This window comes from Liolophura sinensis, chromosome 1 (assembly GCF_032854445.1).
Source record: "Liolophura sinensis isolate JHLJ2023 chromosome 1, CUHK_Ljap_v2, whole genome shotgun sequence".
In the NCBI taxonomy this organism is placed as follows: Eukaryota; Metazoa; Mollusca; class Polyplacophora; order Chitonida; family Chitonidae; genus Liolophura; species Liolophura sinensis.
In genome coordinates this window covers 90,810,190-90,830,640 of record NC_088295.1, presented here as the reverse complement: position 1 = coordinate 90,830,640, position 20,451 = coordinate 90,810,190, and the positions used below count along the sequence as shown (strand labels likewise).

Below are 20,451 nucleotides of genomic sequence, written 5' to 3'. Positions count from 1 at the left end.
TGTTGTGAGTTTGTGTGTGTTGGTGGATTGTGAAACAAACCTGTGAGAACTGTTGTGAGGGTGTGTGTATGTTGGTGGATGGTGATACAAACCTGTGAGAACTGTTGTGAGGGTGTGTGTGTTGGTGGATGGTGATACAAACCTGTGAGAACTGTTGTGAGTTTGTGTGTGTTGGTGGATTGTGATACAAACCTGTGAGAACTGTTGTGAGGGTGTTGGTGGGTGGTGATACAAAGTGTTTATGCATACTGTCTACAAAGTAGGTTCTCAGTGTTAATCGAGCAACAAGACATTTACCCCTGAAGACAGAGATTAAGGACAATCCTTACATGAGGACAGTGCAACTCTTGTGACATCACAAACCTCATTGGTTAAAAGGAGGTATGCAGTATAATCAAGATGTAGAGCAAAGAGAAGGTAACCAGAACAGTAACAACAGTGGGAAATGCACGCTGCTGTTTGAGGTTAAGCTGTTGCAATACTACTTAATACTGGAATTACATTGCATGACTAAAATCACTGGTGGACAAAAGGCATGATCGGCATTGTGATTTATTGTCACCACACTCTGGCAGGTTCATGGTAACCACAGTGGCAGACTCATGGTCATCAGACTGACAGATTCATGATCATCAGACTCTGGCAGACTCATGGTAACCACAGTGTCAGACTCGTGGTTATCAGACTGACAGATTCATGATCATCAGACTCTGGCAGACTCATGGTAACCACAGTGTCAGACTCATGGTTATCAGACTGACAGATTCATGATCATTAGACTCTGGCAGACTCATGGTAACCACAGTGTCAGACTCGTGGTCATCAGACTGACAGATTCATGATCATCAGACTCTGGGAGGTTCATGGTAACCACAGTGTCAGACTCGTGGTCATCAAACTGACAGACTCATGGTCATCAGATTGACAGATTCATGATCATCAGACTCTGGCAGACTCATGGTAACCACAGTGTCAGACTCATGGTTATCAGACTGACAGATTCATGATCATCAGACTCTGGGAGGTTCATGGTAACCACAGTGTCAGACTCATGGTCATCAGATTGACAGATTCATGATCATCAGACTCTGGGAGGTTCATGGTAACCACAGTGGCAGACTCGTGGTCATCAAACTGACAGACTTGTGGTTATCAGACTGACAGATTCATGATCATCAGACTCTGGCAGACTCATGGTAACCACAGTGTCAGACTCGTGGCCATCAGACTGACAGATTCATGATCATCAGACTCTGGGAGGTTCATGGTAACCACAGTGGCAGACTCGTGGTCATCAAACTGACAGACTCATGGTCATCAGATTGACAGATTCATGATCATCAGACTCTGGCAGACTCATGGTAACCACAGTGTCAGACTCATGGTTATCAGACTGACAGATTCATGATCATCAGACTCTGGGAGGTTCATGGTAACCACAGTGTCAGACTCATGGTCATCAGATTGACAGATTCATGATCATCAGACTCTGGGAGGTGCATGGTAACCACAGTGGCAGACTCGTGGTCATCAAACTGACAGACTTGTGGTTATCAGACTGACAGATTCATGATCATCAGACTCTGGCAGACTCATGGTAACCACAGTGTCAGACTCGTGGTCATCAGATTGACAGATTCATGATCATCAGACTCTGGCAGACTCATGGTAACCACAATGGCAGACTCATGGTCATCAGATTGACAGATTCATGATCATTAGACTCTGGCAGACTCATGGTAACCACAGTGTCAGACTCGTGGTTATCAGACTGACAGATTCATGATCATCAGACTCTGGCAGACTCATGGTAACCACAGTGTCAGACTCGTGGTTATCAGATTGACAGATTCATGATCATTAGACTCTGGCAGACTCATGGTAACCACAGTGTCAGACTCGTGGTTATCAGACTGACAGATTCATGATCATTAGACTCTGGCAGACTCATGGTAACCACAGTGTCAGACTCCTGGTTATCAGACTGACAGATTCATGATCATCAGACTCTGGCAGACTCATGGTAACCACAGTGTCAGACTCGTGGTTATCAGATTGACAGATTCATGATCATTAGACTCTGGCAGACTCATGGTAACCACAGTGTCAGACTCATGGTCATCAGATTGACAGATTCATGATCATCAGACTCTGGGAGGTTCATGGTAACCACAGTGTCAGACTCATGGTCATCAGATTGACAGATTCATGATCATCAGACTCTGGGAGGTTCATGGTAACCACAGTGGCAGACTCGTGGTCATCAAACTGACAGACTCATGGTCATCTGATTGACAGATTCATGATCATCAGACTCTGGCAGACTCATGGTAACCACAGTGTCAGACTCATGGTCATCAGATTGACAGATTCATGATCATCAGACTCTGGGAGGTTCATGGTAACCACAGTGGCAGACTCGTGGTCATCAAACTGACAGGCTCATGGTCATCAGACTGACAGATTCATGATCATCAGACTCTGGCAGACTCATGGTAACCACAGTGTCAGACTCGTGGTTATCAGACTGACAGATTCATGATCATTAGACTCTGGCAGACTCATGGTAACCACAGTGTCAGACTCGTGGTTATCAGACTGACAAATTCATGATCATCAGACTCTGGCAGACTCATGGTAACCACAGTGTCAGACTCGTGGTTATCAGACTGACAGATTAATGATCATCAGACTCTGGCAGACTCATGGTAACCACAGTGTCAGACTCGTGGTTATCAGACTGACAGATTCATGATCATTAGACTCTGGCAGACTCATGGTAACCACGGTGTCAGACTCATGGTTATCAGACTGACAGATTCATGATCATCAGACTCTGGGAGGTTCATGGTAACCACAGTGTCAGACTCATGGTCATCAAACTGACAGACTCATGGTCATCAGATTGACAGATTCATGATCATCAGACTCTGGCAGACTCATGGTAACCACAGTGTCAGACTCATGGTCATCAGATTGACAGATTCATGATCATCAGACTCTGGGAGGTTCATGGTAACCACAGTGGCAGACTCGTGGTCATCAAACTGACAGACTCATGGTCATCAGATTGACAGATTCATGATCATCAGACTCTGGCAGACTCATGGTAACCACAGTGTCAGACTCGTGGTTATCAGACTGACAGATTCATGATCATTAGACTCTGGCAGACTCATGGTAACCACAGTGTCAGACTCGTGGTTATCAGACTGACAGATTCATGATCATCAGACTCTGGCAGACTCATGGTAACCACAGTGTCAGACTCGTGGTTATCAGACTGACAGATTAATGATCATCAGACTCTGGCAGACTCATGGTAACCACAGTGTCAGACTCGTGGTTATCAGACTGACAGATTCATGATCATTAGACTCTGGCAGACTCATGGTAACCACGGTGTCAGACTCATGGTTATCAGACTGACAGATTCATGATCATCAGACTCTGGGAGGTTCATGGTAACCACAGTGTCAGACTCATGGTCATCAAACTGACAGACTCATGGTCATCAGATTGACAGATTCATGATCATCAGACTCTGGCAGACTCATGGTAACCACAGTGTCAGACTCATGGTCATCAGATTGACAGATTCATGATCATCAGACTCTGGGAGGTTCATGGTAACCACAGTGGCAGACTCGTGGTCATCAAACTGACAGACTCATGGTCATCAGATTGACAGATTCATGATCATCAGACTCTGGCAGACTCATGGTAACCACAGTGTCAGACTCGTGGTTATCAGACTGACAGATTCATGATCATTAGACTCTGGCAGACTCATGGTAACCACAGTGTCAGACTCGTGGTTATCAGACTGACAGATTCATGATCATCAGACTCTGGCAGACTCATGGTAACCACAGTGTCAGACTCGTGGTTATCAGACTGACAGATTCATGATCATCAGACTCTGGCAGACTCATGGTAACCACAGTGTCAGACTCGTGGTTATCAGACTGACAGATTCATGATCATTAGACTCTGGCAGACTCATGGTAACCACAGTGTCAGACTCGTGGTTATCAGACTGACAGATTCATGATCATCAGACTCTGGCAGACTCATGGTAACCACAGTGTCAGACTCGTGGTTATCAGACTGACAGATTCATGATCATTAGACTCTGGCAGACTCATGGTAACCACAGTGTCAGACTCGTGGTTATCAGATTGACAGATTCATGATCATCAGACTCTGGCAGACTCATGGTAACCACAATGGCAGACTCATGGTCATCAGATTGATAGATTCATGATCATCAGACTCTGGGAGGTTCATGCCCATCAGGCTCTGGCATGTTCATGGTAGTCCAAAGCTAAGCTACGACATTCCTACCATAATACCCACATACGCTTAAGTCTAATCCAGGCTGACAATTCACTAAAAATAACTCGAATAGCTCAAACTTTACTTTACACCTGGTATGCACTGATTCCCCAAGTCAGCTAGACTGTAGTTATGTCACAACCCACGTCGGTAAACCTTCTTTTAACAGTAACCTACCCGTTAAAAATTATGACTCAAACAAGAGGACCCAAAGTCTGGCATGTTTTGAATTCAAACTTCTGCCTTGTCCCTGCAAGTTACCTGTTGGCTGTTCAATAATGTCTTCCAGCATAACTTTTATTTATAAATTTTTGTTTTTTTTTGGGGTTTTTTTTTTGGCCTTTTTTATTGCCTTCAAATGTATGGTACTGTAGAATTTTGTGTTCGTTGTCAACAGTTTATCTTTCGAACAGCGAACAGGTACCTTGCCAGGACTTGGTGGATGGTTTACTAATGCTGACTGTGTCATAACTACAGCTTGGTAGCCTCAGGGAATCAGTGCATACCAGATGTAAGGTAAGGTTTGAACTGTTATTTTTAATTGTGTTCTATCTTATAAATGCTCGGCTTGTGGACTATGGAGCAATTTATACAAGTAACTGATGAAAGTTACCAGATCCTTTTATTCCTTCAAAAGTATATAGAGGTATCAGGTGTATCTGAGGAGCCATGTATACCTGGCTCCTCAAATGCTCACCTCCTCTGATCATGGACGTATACATGTCAGTGTTTGACTTCAGGTCTGCCTCCGGCACAAACAAGCAGATATTTACATGCTGAGTTTGTCTCTCAACCTCTATACAGGGTGACGGTGGAAGCAAACTCTACAGGTCAAGGGGGAAGCCAGAATAGCTCTCAACAAGACTGAAAAATAAATATGTTCTCCAAACAGGTGTTCTCTCAGTTTAAGGTGTGATAACTGACTTGAAGGTTGTGTATCACCTCAGCCATAACATTACCTTGTATTAAAGATTGACATCACTGCCTACCTGTGTGTGGAGAATGTGTATGAAAGCCATCATATGCTGTAATGTCTGGCCACAGCCATATTTGCCCACTGCCATCTTGCCGACTGATAAGTGGTACATGTACAGTGTAGGTGTTCATGTTTGACCGTAGCCATGTAACCCTCTGATAAACATGCTTTAGTTGTTCATGTTTGAAAATGGACATCTTACCCTCTGATGATCATGCTTTAGTTGTCCACGTTTGACCATAGCCATCTTACCCTCTGATAAACATGCTTTAGTTGTTCATGTTTAACCATAGCCATCTTACCCTCTGATGAACATGCTTTAGTTGTTCATGTTTGACCATAGCCATCTTACACTCTGATAAACATGCTTTAGTTGTTCATGTTTGGCCATAGCAATCTTACCCTCTGATGAACATGCTTTAGTTGTCCATGTTTGACCATAGCAATCTTACCCTCTGATAAACATGCTTTAGTTGTTCATGTTTGGCCATAGCCATCTTACCGTCTGATGACCATGCTTTAGTTGTTCATCTTTGGCTATAGCCATCTTACCCTCTGATAAACATGCTTTAGTTGTTCATGTTTGGCCATAGCAATCTTACCCTCTGATGATCATGCTTTAGTTGTTCATGTTTGGCCATAGCCATCTTACCGTCTGATGAACATGCTTTAGTTGTTCATGTTTGGCCATAGCCATCTTACCCTCTGATAAACCTTGTTTAGTTGTTCATGTTTGGCCATAGCCATCTTACCGTCTGATGACCATGCTTTAGTTGTTCATCTTTGGCCATAGCCATCTTACCCTCTGATAAACATGCTTTAGTTGTTCATGTTTGGCCATAGCCATCTTACCGTCTGATGATCATGCTTTAGTTGTTCATGTTTGGCCATAGCCATCTTACCCTCTGATGAACATGCTTTAGTTGTTCATGTTTGGCCATAGCCATCTTACCCTCTGATGAACATGCTTTAGTTGTTAATGTTCTGATGAACTTGCAAATTCTGCTGTTTCTCTTCTCATTTCAATGATTGGAATCAATTCATGGGACATCAGTTCATCTGTCTCTAGTTTGGCAGGCACGACAATTTTATTCACTCATGAACACATTACAGTTGTTCATGTTTGACCATAATCATCTTGTCTGTTGATGAACAGGCTGTAGTTGTTCATGCTTGACCATAACCGTCTTGTCCACTGATGGACAGGTTGTAGTTGTTCATGTTTGACCATAACCATCTTGTCAACTGATGGACAGGCTGTAGTTGTTCACGTTTGACCATAACCCTCTTGTCCACTGATGGACACATTGTAGTTGTTCATGTTTGACCATAACCCTCTTGTCCACTGATGGACAGGCTGTAGTTGTTCATGTTTGACCATAACCCTCTTGTCCCCTAATGGACAGATTGTAGTTGTTCATGTTTGACCATAACCCTCTTGTCCCCTGATGGACAGGCTGTAGTTGTTCATGTTTGACCATAACCCTCTTGTCCACTGATGGACAGGCTGTAGTTGTTCATGTTTGACCATAACCATCTTGTCAACTGATGGACAGGCTGTAGTTGTTGACGTTTGACCATAACCCTCTTGTCCACTGATGGACAGGCTGTAGTTGTTCATGTTTGACCATAACCGTCTTGTCCACTGATGGACAGGTTGTAGTTGTTCATATTTGACCATAACCATCTTGTCAACTGATGGACAGGCTGTAGTTGTTCACGTTTGACCATAACCCTCTTGTCCCCTGATGGACAGGCTGTAGTTGTTCATGTTTGACCATAACCCTCTTGTCCACTGATGGACAGATTGTAGTTGTTCATGTTTGACCATAACCCTCTTGTCCCCTGATGGACAGGCTGTAGTTGTTCATGTTTGACCATAACCCTCTTGTCCCCTGATGGACAGGTTGTAGTTGTTCATGTTTGACCATAACCCTCATGTCCACTGATGGACAGGCTGTAGTTGTTCATGTTTGACCATAACCCTCTTGTCCACTGATGGACAGGCTGTAGTTGTTCATGTTTGACCATAACCATCTTGTACCCTGATGGACAGATTGTAGTTGTTCATGTTTGACCATAACCCTCTTGTCCCCTGATGGACAGGCTGTAGTTGTTCATGTTTGACCATAACCCTCTTGTCCACTGATGGACAGGCTGTAGTTGTTCATGTTTGACCATAACCCTCTTGTCCCCTGATGGACAGGCTGTAGTTGTTCATGTTTGACCATAACCCTCTTGTCCACTGATGGACAGGTTGTAGTTGTTCATGTTTTGACCATAACTGTCTTGTCCCCTGATGGACAGGCTGTAGTTGTTCATGTTTGACCATAACCACCTTGTCCCCTGATGGACAGGCTGTAGTTGTTCATGTTTGACCATAACCCTCTTGTCCACTGATGGACAGGCTGTAGTTGTTCATGTTTGACCATAACCCTCTTGTCCCCTGATGGACAGGCTGTAGTTGTTCATGTTTGACCATAACCCTCTTGTCCCCTGATGGACAGGTTGTAGTTGTTCATATTTGATCATAACCGTCAAATAACCATAACTACATCTGATGGACAGGTTGTAGCACATACATGTCGTCCAGTGCAACATGTACAAATGTGTTGAGTATAGCTGCTGAACCAAGTTGACCCGTGCATACATGTACAATTGTGTTGAGTATAGCTGCTCAGCCATGTTGACCAGTGCATACATGTACATGGAGGTGTCATGAGTATAGCTGCTGAACCAAGTCGACCAGTGCATACATGTACAGTTGTGTTGAATATAGCTCTTCAGCCATGTTGACCAGTGCATACATGTACATGGAGGTGTCATGAGTATAGCTGCTGAACCAAGTCGACCAGTGCATACATGTACAATTGTGTTGAGTATAGCTGCTCAGCCATGTTGACCAGTGCATACATGTACAATTGTGTTGAGTATAGCTGCTCAGCCATGTTGACCAGTGCATACATATGTACAATTGTGTTGAGTATAGCTGCTCAGCCATGTTGACCAGTGCATACATGTACAGTTGTGTTGAGTATAGCTGCTCAGCCATGCTGACCAGTGCATACATGTACAATTGTGTTGAGTATAGCTGCTCAGCCATGCTGACCAGTGCATACATGTACAATTGTGTTGAGTATAGCTCTTCAGCCATGTTGACCAGTGCATACATGTACAATTGTGTTGAGTATAGCTCTTCAGCCATGTTGACCAGTGCATATTTGTACAGTTGTGTTGAGTATAGCTGCTCAGCCATGTTGACCAGTGCATACATGTACATGGAGGTGTTGTGAGTATATCTGCTCAGCCATGTTGACGAGTGCATACATGTACAATTGTGTTGAGTATAGCTCTTCAGCCATGTTGACCAGTGCATACATGTACAATTGTGTTGAGTATAGCTGCTCAGCCATGCTGACCAGTGCATACATGTACAATTGTGTTGAGTATATCTGCTCAGCCATGTTGACCAGTGCATACATGTACAATTGTGTTGAGTATATCTGCTCAGCCATGTTGACCAGTGCATACATGTACAGTTGTGTTGAGTATATCTGCTCAGCCATGTTGACCAGTGCATACATGTACAATTGTGTTGAGTATATCTGCTCAGCCATGTTGACCAGTGCATACATGTACAATTGTGTTGAGTATATCTGCTCAGCCATGTTGACCAGTGCATACATGTACAGTTGTGTTGAGTATAGCTGCTCAGCCATGCTGACCAGTGCATACATGTACAATTGTGTTGAGTATATCTGCTCAGCCATGTTGACCAGTGCATATATGTACATGGAGGTGTTGTGAGTATATCTGCTCAGCCATGTTGACCAGTGCATACATGTACAGTTGTGTTGAGTATAGCTGCTCAGCCATGCTGACCAGTGCATACATGTACAATTGTGTTGAGTATAGCTGCTCAGCCATGCTGACCAGTCCATACATGTACAATTGTGTTGAGTGTAGCTCTTCAGCCATGTTGACCAGTGCATATATGTACATGGAGGTGTTGTGAGTATATCTGCTCAGCCATGTTGACCAGTGCATACATGTACAATTGTGTTGAGTATAGCTCTTCAGCCATGTTGACCAGTGCATACATGTACAATTGTGTTGAGTATAGCTGCTCAGCCATGTTGACCAGTGCATACATGTACAATTGTGTTGAGTATAGCTGCTCAGCCATGTTGACCAGTGCATACATGTACAATTGTGTTGAGTATATCTGCTCAGCCATGTTGACCAGTGCATATATGTACAATTGTGTTGAGTATATCTGCTCAGCCATGTTGACCAGTGCATACATGTACAGTTGTGTTGAGTATAGCTGCTCGGCCATGCTGACCAGTGCATACATGTACAATTGTGTTGAGTATATCTGCTCAGCCATGCTGACCAGTGCATACATGTACAATTGTGTTGAGTATAGCTCTTCAGCCATGTTGACCAGTGCATACATGTACAGTTGTGTTGAGTATAGCTGCTCAGCCATGTTGACCAGTGCATACATGTACAGTTGTGTTGAGTATATCTGCTCAGCCATGTTGACCAGTGCATATATGTACAATTGTGTTGAGTATATCTGCTCAGCCATGTTGACCAGTGCATACATGTACAGTTGTGTTGAGTATAGCTGCTCAGCCATGCTGACCAGTGCATACATGTACAATTGTGTTGAGTATATCTGCTCAGCCATGTTGACCAGTGCATACATGTACAATTGTGTTGATTATAGCTCTTCAGCCATGTTGACGAGTGCATACATGTACAATTGTGTTGAGTATAGCTCTTCAGCCATGCTGACCAGTGCATACATGTAGAGTTGTGTTGAGTATAGCTCTTCAGCCATGTTGACCAGTGCATACATGTACAGTTGTGTTGAGTACAGCTCTTCAGCCATGTTGACCAGTGCATACATATGTACATATGCAGCTGTTCTTGGCTTAGTTCACAAGTGTGTACTGCATTTTCTCCTGATAGATATATACCATTCTTTGTCCTGTGACAGGGTTTTGTTTTTTAGTATTTTTTATACAAATACATATGAAAAGAGCTACCTTTTATATGAAACATGGTAAAAAGTTGCCCAGCACAGGTGGGATGAGGGAGTGTAAGACAGGCAAGGGAACCTGACATCTCAGTAATGCATAGTTAAACAAACCAGTGGGGTCAGATAGACTCTCTCCTAGTACAAGCCTAGTGCAAAAAGTTCACCAGAATGTGTGATAAGGCAAAGGTTAAGCAATGGGTGTTACTTGTACACCAGGTATCCACCACTGTGTCTTCCTGCACAGCCTAGTTTACCTGAGAAACAAGTGCTATTGAACTTGTAGTTAAACACTTTCCTCTGAGGCTGAGGACTGGCTGAACCAATGTTAACATACCTCCTTGGTGTTTGTGGAAAGTTGAGGCAGATTGATTTCACCCTGCTGAAGAATCATTTTATTTGTAAAATTGATCATTGTCTTTAATCAGTTCCTTTATAATACATGTACACTGCTATTTTCCCTGGTATTACTTTCTACAACTGCACTGTACCTGTAAATGTTTGTATAATTTTTGTACTTGTTTCACCTGTCCTTTAAAGGAAAAGGAAACATTCTAAAACTACACTGATAGTTTAAATATCATTAATTGTTGAAACTTGAATCTCATTTAGATACACTCTCTTACTTATTGTTTCATTTGTGGTGGACAGTTTGTCTTCATTGAATTCTTTGTTTAAACAGCTGAGTTGTTCTTCTCAGTGTTTCCCCGTCCCATTTTCTGTGTAATGAAATTTGCACACATCTTCCGGGGACAGAAAGGGCAGTGACAAACACTCCATGTATATCTGCTATATGTGAACATAAGAAAATGTGCAGTTACATGTGTGTGTCAGAAGGAAAATTCTGAAATGTCATGCCTATATCAAACACAAACTGTTGTTGTGTTTAAATAAAGTCATTCAATAACTTATCTGCTTGTGACACCTGTACATGTCTGCTAGTGACACCTGTACATGTCTGCTAGTGACACCAGCATGCCTGCTTGTGACACCTGTACATGTCTGCCAGTGACACCTGTACATGTCTGCTAGTCTGCTAGTGACACCTGTACATGTCTGCTAGTGACACATGCACATGTCTGCTAGTGACACCTGTCCACGTATGCTAGTGACACCAGCACATGTCTGCTAATAATGTCTGTGCTTGTAATGACACTTACTTTATTCAGGTTGCATTTCTACTAAATTAGCTTAAAAAGACTGTACTGATAGTATAATATGTATTACATGTTTTCTTGTAGCTGTAGTGGAGATGGCTACATTAGCCTACTTGTGGTATAGTGCAGAGGGCTACATGAGCCTACTTGTGGTATAGTGGAGATGGCTACATTAGCCTACTTGTGGTATAGTGGAGATGGCTACATTAGCCTACTTGTGGTATAGTGGAGAGGGCTACATTAGCCTACTTGTGGTATAGTGGAGATGGCTACATTAGCCTACTTGTGGTATAGTGTAGGGTGCTACATTAGCCTACTTGTGGTATGGTGTAGGGTGCTACATGAGCCTACTTGTGGTATAGTGGAGATGGCTACATTAGCCTACTTGTGGTATAGTGCAGAGGGCTACATTAGCCTACTTGTGGTATAGTGCAGAGGGCTACATTAGCCTACTTGTGGTATAGTGGAGAGGGCTACATTAGCCTACTTGTGGTATAGTGGAGATGGCTACATGAGCCTACTTGTGGTATAGTGGAGATGGCTACATTAGCCTACTTGTGGTATAGTGGAGAGGGCTACATTAGCCTACTTGTGGTATAGTGGAGATGGCTACATTAGCCTACTTGTGGTATAGTGGAGATGGCTACATTAGCCTACTTGTGTTATAGTGTAGAGAGCTACATTAGCCTACTTGTGGTATGGTGTAGGGTGCTACATGAGCCTACTTGTGGTATAGTGCAGATAGCTACATTAGCCTACTTGTGGTATAGTGTAGATGGCTACTTTAGCCTCCTTGTGGTATAGTGTAGATGGCTACATTAGTCTACTTGTGTTATAGTGTAGAGAGCTACATTAGCCTACTTGTGGTATGGTGTAAGGTGCTACATGAGCCCACTTGTGGTATAGGGTAGGGGGCTACATGAGCCTACTTGTGGTATAGGGTAGGGTGCTACATGAGCCTACTTGTGGTATAGTGCAGAGGGCTACATTAGCCTACTTGTGGTATAGTGTAGATGGCTACATTAGCCTACTTGTGGTATAGTGTAAATGGCTACATTGGCCTACTTGTGGTTTAGTGTAGATGGCTACATTAGCCTACTTGTGGTATAGTGCAGAGGGCTACATTAGCCTACTTGTGGTTTAGTGTAGATGGCTACATTAGCCTACTTGTGGTATAGTGTAGATGGCTACATTAGCCTACTTGTGGTATAGTGCAGAGGGCTACATTAGCCTACTTGTGGTATAGTGTAGATGGCTACATTAGTCTACTTGTGTTATAGTGTAGAGAGCTACATTAGCCTACTTGTGGTATGGTGTAGGGTGCTACATGAGCCTACTTGTGGTATAGGGTAGGGGGCTACATGAGCCTACTTGTGGTATAGGGTAGGGTGCCACATGAGCCTACTTGTGGTATAGTGCAGAGGGCTACATTAGCCTACTTGTGGTATAGTGTAGATGGCTACATTAGCCTACTTGTGGTATAGTGTAAATGGCTACATTGGCCTACTTGTGGTTTAGTGTAGATGGCTACATTAGCCTACTTGTGGTATAGTGCAGAGGGCTACATTAGCCTACTTGTGGTTTAGTGTAGATGGCTACATTAGCCTACTTGTGGTATAGTGTAGATGGCTACATTAGCCTACTTGTGGTATAGTGCAGAGGGCTACATTAGCCTACTTGTGGTATAGTGTAAATGGCTACATTGGCCTACTTGTGGTTTAGTGTAGATGGCTACATTAGCCTACTTGTGGTATAGTGCAGAGGGCTACATTAGCCTACTTGTGGTTTAGTGTAGATGGCTACATTAGCCTACTTGTGGTATAGTGTAGATGGCTACATTAGCCTACTTGTGGTATAGTGCAGAGGGCTACATTAGCCTACTTGTGGTATAGTGTAGATGGCTACATTAGTCTACTTGTGTTATAGTGTAGAGAGCTACATTAGCCTACTTGTGGTATGGTGTAGGGTGCTACATGAGCCTACTTGTGGTATAGGGTAGGGGGCTACATGAGCCTACTTGTGGTATAGGGTAGGGGGCTACATGAGCCTACTTGTGGTATAGTGCAGAGGGCTACATGAGCCTACTTGTGGTATAGTGTAGATGGCTACATTAGCCTACTTGTGGTATAGTGTAAATGGCTACATTGGCCTACTTGTGGTTTAGTGTAGATGGCTACATTAGCCTACTTGTGGTATAGTGCAGAGGGCTACATGAGCCTACTTGTGGTATAGTGTAGATGGCTACATTAGCCTACTTGTGGTATAGTGTAGATGGCTACATTGGCCTGCTTGTGGTATAGTGTAGAGGGCTACATGAGCCATGTTTTCACATGATGATGTGAATATTGATAACCATTACTAACTATGGACCACATTCCATCAATAGAGACACCATTGTACCATGAATAATTTACACTGAACTTACTTCCAAATAATCTATAGTCCTGTTCTGTTGTCACCTGTGAAGCCTTTTTCATCATTTATAGATATAGGTCAAAACAAATTGCCTCGTCATACATGTTCAAGGGCAGAAATTATAAAGATTCCGGATGTGTGCAAAAACATTGAGAGGTGGTTTTACAGATTTTTAAAATTTGTGCAAAAGTTTGCTGAATTTCAGTGGGAATTTGTTTTCAGCGGGTAAACTTATTAGATAAGTGTCTATTGATGCTTCAGTGTACCTGTACAGTATATGTAGAGTTTTATATGGCTGTGGCAAGTTGGATTCCATACTATAAACTTGCACGTATGAAAATCACCAGCCCACTAATCAGTGATCTTTTAGTAATCAAAGAAATTAGAAATTAGTATACATGAATGAACAGGGTGAGCTTTCCTGTGCTTATACTAGCAGTAACTAGTGAGCTCAGTTGGTATAGAGCTGGATTGTGCATGTGGAAATCTCATTATTACCCACGTATATGTGTATATGCATGATTGGGGTTTTGTGTCATGTAAAAGATGGGAACCCCAAAAAATCCATAAATCTTTTCAAGTCCTTTTAATGTGGACTCAAGTCAGGCAAATCTAGATTAGGTTACACCCAGAACCCTGGAGAGCAAAACACCCTCATCTGTAACACAAGGGAAGCACTACCCACCTACACACTGTACTGTAGCAATGTGACGTCTGTAACCATCATCGACCATCCCTTCTCATACAGGTAAACACTAAAATACTGACAGCTCAGCACCAGGGTATACAGTAGAACAGGGCTACCATCAATACCATGAAGTCTTCTAAATCAACAAGCTTCCACAAAATCGGTAGTGAGCATGCCGCTCCAAAGCACACACAAAATGGCGTCCTCAGACTAGCAACACCTGACATAAAGTTTTCAGGATCTAGATTCAACTTTATATGTAATGTATCTGTTCACAATGAGTAAGGGTACAGTTTATCAAAAGTTAAAAATACACTTCCGATCAAACTTCGGTTCACATCAGTGAAGTGAGAAATCAGAAATGATTAATGTTTACACACTACAAAACAGAAATAAAAAAATCGAACCATGGGTTGTCTCTTACACATACTTAACACGTTTTCAGTCATGACGATGAGGAGTCATTAGGAGTGTGTGAATACATGTATATTGCACCTCCTTGTGGCAGGATGAGTCCATACCACCATATTGATGCCCCCAATGTCAAAGACACCAGACATTACAGCCCATCCAGTGACTGACACCCCCACATTATACTGACACGCCACCCAGTCACATTATACTGACACTCCACCCAGTCATATTATACTGACACTCCACCCAGTCACATTATACTAACACTCCACCCAGTCACATTATACTGACACTCCACCCAGTCACATTATACTAACACTCCACCCAGTCACATTATACTGACACTCCACCCAGTCACATTATACTAACACTGAGCCAAACAGTCCTGTTTTGTTGCTTTAACTTGAGTGGTGAGCATGAAACCATTCAGGAACACGTGCCATTTTTGAAGTCTTTGGTATGACCCAGCCCATGTTTGATCTGGGCTCTGTTTACTTTGAGGCGGATGCTGAAAGCCTTAGGCCACAAAAACTGTCTACCGACAGAGTAAATCCTTCAGTCATTACACATGAATATATACTGACACCTATTTTCTTAAGGTGATGGCTTCAAACAGCTTTGCTTCGACCTATGCCCTGAAGATATGCTGTAGCCTACACATGATATGGTTATGTGAAATGTGACCAGGAAACCGTCAGTTCTCCTATTCTCCCCATATCTATGTTATGTGCCTTAGGAAGCCAGTCTTGTACAGGGAAGAGAGATTGAATATCCTTACAGTCCTGAGGCTGTGTTTTAATTCTCACAGTCAGCAACATGTATCTCATCCTCTTGAAAATGTCAGAAATGATGAACTACATGTAACAGACAACACTATTAACCACACCGCTACATTTCCTGGTCATGTGATATTCACAGGATTCCCACTGGTTGGTGTAACCCTTGAAAATACATACATGTACTTGAATTGGGGGCAACATTGAGTTTATTTTTGGGTAAGACTGTATATATGCTTGATATTTCAATTCTAATCATCTAACTGCATAGTGTTAGAATTAAATGAACTACAAAACATAGGCCAATCCCATGACTGATATTTCAGTTCTAATCATCTAACTGTATAGTGTTAGAATTAAATGAACTACAAAATATAGACCAATCCCATGACTGATATTTCAGTTCTAATCATCTAACTGCATAGTGTTAGAACTAAATGAACTACAAAATATGGGCCAATCCCATGACTGATATTTCAGTTCTAATCATCTAACTGCATAGTGTTAGAACTAAATGAACTACAAAATATAGACCAATCCCATGACTGATATTTCAGTTCTAATCATCTAACTGTATATTGTTGGAATTAAATGAACTACGAAATATAGACCAATCCCATGACTGATATTTCAGTTCTAATCATCTAACTGTATAGTGTTAGAATTAAATGAACTACAAAACATAGGCCAATCCCATGACTGATATTTCAGTTCTAATCATCTAACTGTATAGTGTTAGAATTAAATGAACTACAAAATATAGACCAATCCCATGACTGATATTTCAGTTCTAATCATCTAACTGTATAGTGTTAGAATTAAATGAACTACAAAATATAGACCAATCCCATGACTGATATTTCAGTTCTAATCATCTAACTGTATAGTGTTAGAACTAAATGAACTACAAAATATAGGCCAATCCCATGACTGATATTTCAGTTCTAATCATCTAACTGTATAGTGTTAGAACTAAATGAACTACAAAATATAGGCCTATCCCATGGCCTCCACTTACAATGTGGAATGTACTTAAAATGAATCATCCTTAAAAGTGTTGGAAATTCTAGGATATTATGTCCCTGAATTGCGTTTCTTTTACGGAATAGAATCCTGTATTTCATGTAAATTTGACATCAAAATGATGTCTTCTCATAGCCATGACGTCCTTCAATAGTATTTAGAAGTAAAGGTAGATAACATCACAAAGTTACATTGTATATGGGTATAAGAAGTTTTTTTTACTCTGCATATGAGCATTGTTGATTACATTTAATGATATACGCTGTTGCCATGTATACCAAAACATTGTCTACATCTAGCATAAATGATAGTTGTTATCCATAGAACCTTGTAATATGGTGCCAGCATACAAAGGCTCACAAAACATGGTCATGTTGGTAGAAAAGACAAATATCTTAATTGTTACAACCAAATGAATGATAAGAATAGACAGCCTTGGACTGGTTTTTATATTCTGTGATCAGACATGTTTATCTCATCATTCTACCACAGTTGCATGTACATGTAGACATAGAATCCAATCGCTTTACCAGCTGTTTGGAGTATTTGACAGAGGTGAGTGGTTTACTCCGGGCATTCTGAGTACCTGGCAGAGGTGGGTAGTTTACTCTCTCCAACCCAAGTACCTGGCAGAGGTGGGTGGTTTACTCTGTCTAACTTGAGTACATGACAGAAGTGGGTCGTTTACTCTCTCCAACCCAAGTACCTGGCAGGGGTGGGTGGTTGACTCCTGCCAACCAGAGAACCGGGTAGAGATAGGGATTTACTCCAAGTACCTGGCATAGGTGGGTGTTTTACTCTGTCTAACCCGAGTACATGACAGAGTGGGGTGGTTTACTCATGCCGTTCCGAGTACCTGGCAGAGGTGGGTGGTTTACTCTTGCCATTCCGAGTACCTGGCAGAGGTGGGTATTTACTCTTGCCGTTCGAGTACCTGGCAGAGGGTGGGTGGTTTACTCTTGCCATTCCGAGTACCTGGCAGACGTGGGTGGTTTACTCTTGCCATTCCGAGTACCTGGCAGACGTGGGTGGTTTACTCTTGCCATTTCAAGCACCTGGCAGAGGTGGGTGGTTTACTCTGGACAGTCCAGATTCGTCCACCGCAACAAATCACAGAATGTCAGTGTTTTTAAAGAAAATTGAAATAATAAGTCAAAATATGCCTCTGTTGATGGAGCGTGAAATTGTCTATAATGTACTACATTGTATATAGCTGGTGATCATCATATATCTGGTTCATCTGTATTTAATATACATGTATACCATATATACATGTACATGTAAACAGCTTTGTGTGAATGTGTGTATGCATGAGGGACTATAGGTGTGAATGTGTGTATGCATGAGGGACTATGGGTGTGAATGCGTGTATGCATGAGGGACTACAGGTGTGAATGTGTATGCATAAGGGACTATAGGGTGAATGTGTGTATGCATGAGGGACTACAGGTGTGAATGTGTGTATGCATGAGGGACTATAGGTGTGAATGTGTGTATGCATGAGGGACTATGGGTGTGAATGCGTGTATGCATGAGGGACTACAGGTGTGAATGTGTATGCATAAGGGACTATAGGTGTGAATGTGTGTATGCATGAGGGACTGTAGGTGTGAATGTGTGGATGGAGGGACTCAACGAATATTGATTTTGTAAATATTTGATCTCCTCAGAAAGTAAATTATTATTATTATTATTAATATTCACCAATAAATCTGACCACTCTCATAGTGAAAAAATCTTGTAAAACACAATAATGTGATGTATCCACTACATGCAAATCTACCTGTCTGCTCTTTTTTCAGGTTTGCCGTTGCATGTCTCTTATGTGAATAAGAGTCAGCTACTGTAACATTTGATAACTAAACGGCTTATTGATTCAAAGGTTTAGCTGTTCCAAGTCAAACAGGGTCATGAAATTAGCTGTAAGGAGATGTTACTTCTGATATTAAGTAAATGGTACCTTCCTATTGGGAGTTGACAGAATTTTAGCCGTATTTAGGCTTTCAAGATAGCACGCTGCGGAACAAATGGAACAAATGGTATATGACCTTAGAAAACTGGCTGTTTCAAACAATGGTGTGGACATTCAGCTTTTGTGCCTATGTATACAGGTATCTAGGATGGCGTATTTATCAAGTTTCAGAATCCAAGTGCCACTTGGAAGTTTACAAAGCCTTAGTACATACACATTACCCATGCACATGTAGTAAAGCAATACCAGAGTAGTTGGATAGATGTATTGGTTTAAGAACTTATTGATCCACCATTGGCCCAGTCTCTGACTATGTGTCTTTACACCAAACAGAGGGTGAGGGCAGGCCATTGATTCACTTCCTGAGATAGAGCTATTTGCACCAGCCTGACAGCATGCTGTGTGCAGACAGTGTTTGTCTTGAACCAAATATTTAACAGTGAGAAGGGTTTAAAGTAAACTGTGTTTATCGTTTATGTAGATCAACAGCTGCAGAGTAATAATTATGCTAATTTGGAGGTCATGTCAACCTCCTAAAGTGAGCTGGCTAGGACTCAGTTGGAGTTCTCTTAGTTCCTTATCTGTCATTGTCGTGTTCAGTGAGGAAGATGTTGATCCAAAATGATAAATTTACACTGAATAATAAGGTTAAAAGGAACTTACATGTAATTGTAAGGTGAGAAAGAAAGATAGTGGGCACCTGATGGCTATATTGATGGCTGAATGGACAGCCTGTCAATGTATAAGCATGGTTCAGTAGAACAACATGGAATAGTTGACAACAACATAGTCATTTTGGCCTGGCATGTATGTTTAGCATATAATTTGCTAGGTGCATCTGTGGCTAAGTGTTTAACATGCTGGTACAGCACGTGTCCAGCTCAAACTGTCTTCTTCTACAATGACACATGGGAATTTTAAGTCTGCTACCAGCCTTCGAGTGGTAATGGGTTTCCTACAGGCTCTGCACTGTTGCCTCACACCATAGTGCTGCTTCCCATTGTATAAGTGAATTATTCTTGAGTACATCAGAAAACACCAATAAAAAAAATAATTAGTTTGCTATGTGCAGTTGTTGATTAAATTTTGTTTTTATTTTAATATGTTTTTAATTCAATGTTTTACACAAATTTTCTCATTGCACACATGTATAATATAAGTATTTCTGTGAATTTCAGACGATTAGAGGCAGATGTCAAGGTCACTGTGAAGTCACTGTAGAATCAAGGTCATTCTGCAAGCGCTGTCGTCAACAAAAATGTTTTGCTGTTGGAATGCGCAAGGACATGATTTTAAGTATGGTTTTAAGGAGGATTATTGTTTTTCATTGTATTTTTTTGTTATTGTTTTTCATTGCATTTTGTTATTGTTTTTAATTGCATTTTGTTTGTTATTGTTTTTTGTTCACATGGAAATGAATAACTTGCACTCCTTAACAGAACTTTTCTTCGAATACCTGTTCATGTCAAAATCCAGTTTTGCCTTCAGGTAAAAACTTTTAATTCCCTACTGGTATCAGACAGAACTAAGGGTTTACACCTTGTCTATCGATCAGTTCCAGAGTCACAAACCTGAATAATAACGTTAAAAAGAACTTACATGTAATTGTAAGTTGAGAAAGAAAGATAGTGAGCACCTGATGGCT

At 41.7% G+C, this 20,451-nt stretch overlaps 1 protein-coding gene across 2 annotated transcripts in view; it reads left to right on the top strand.

Moving 5' to 3' along the window:
- Positions 1-20,451, top strand: part of LOC135462084 (nuclear hormone receptor HR96-like) — a 48,121-nt gene that overhangs the window by 25,288 nt on the left and 2,382 nt on the right. For both annotated transcript variants that reach the window (XM_064739435.1, XM_064739436.1), the window contains exon 3: positions 19,985-20,102. In XM_064739435.1, coding sequence (XP_064595505.1) covers positions 19,985-20,102 — 118 coding nt within the window. The remainder of the gene's footprint in view (positions 1-19,984; positions 20,103-20,451) is intronic.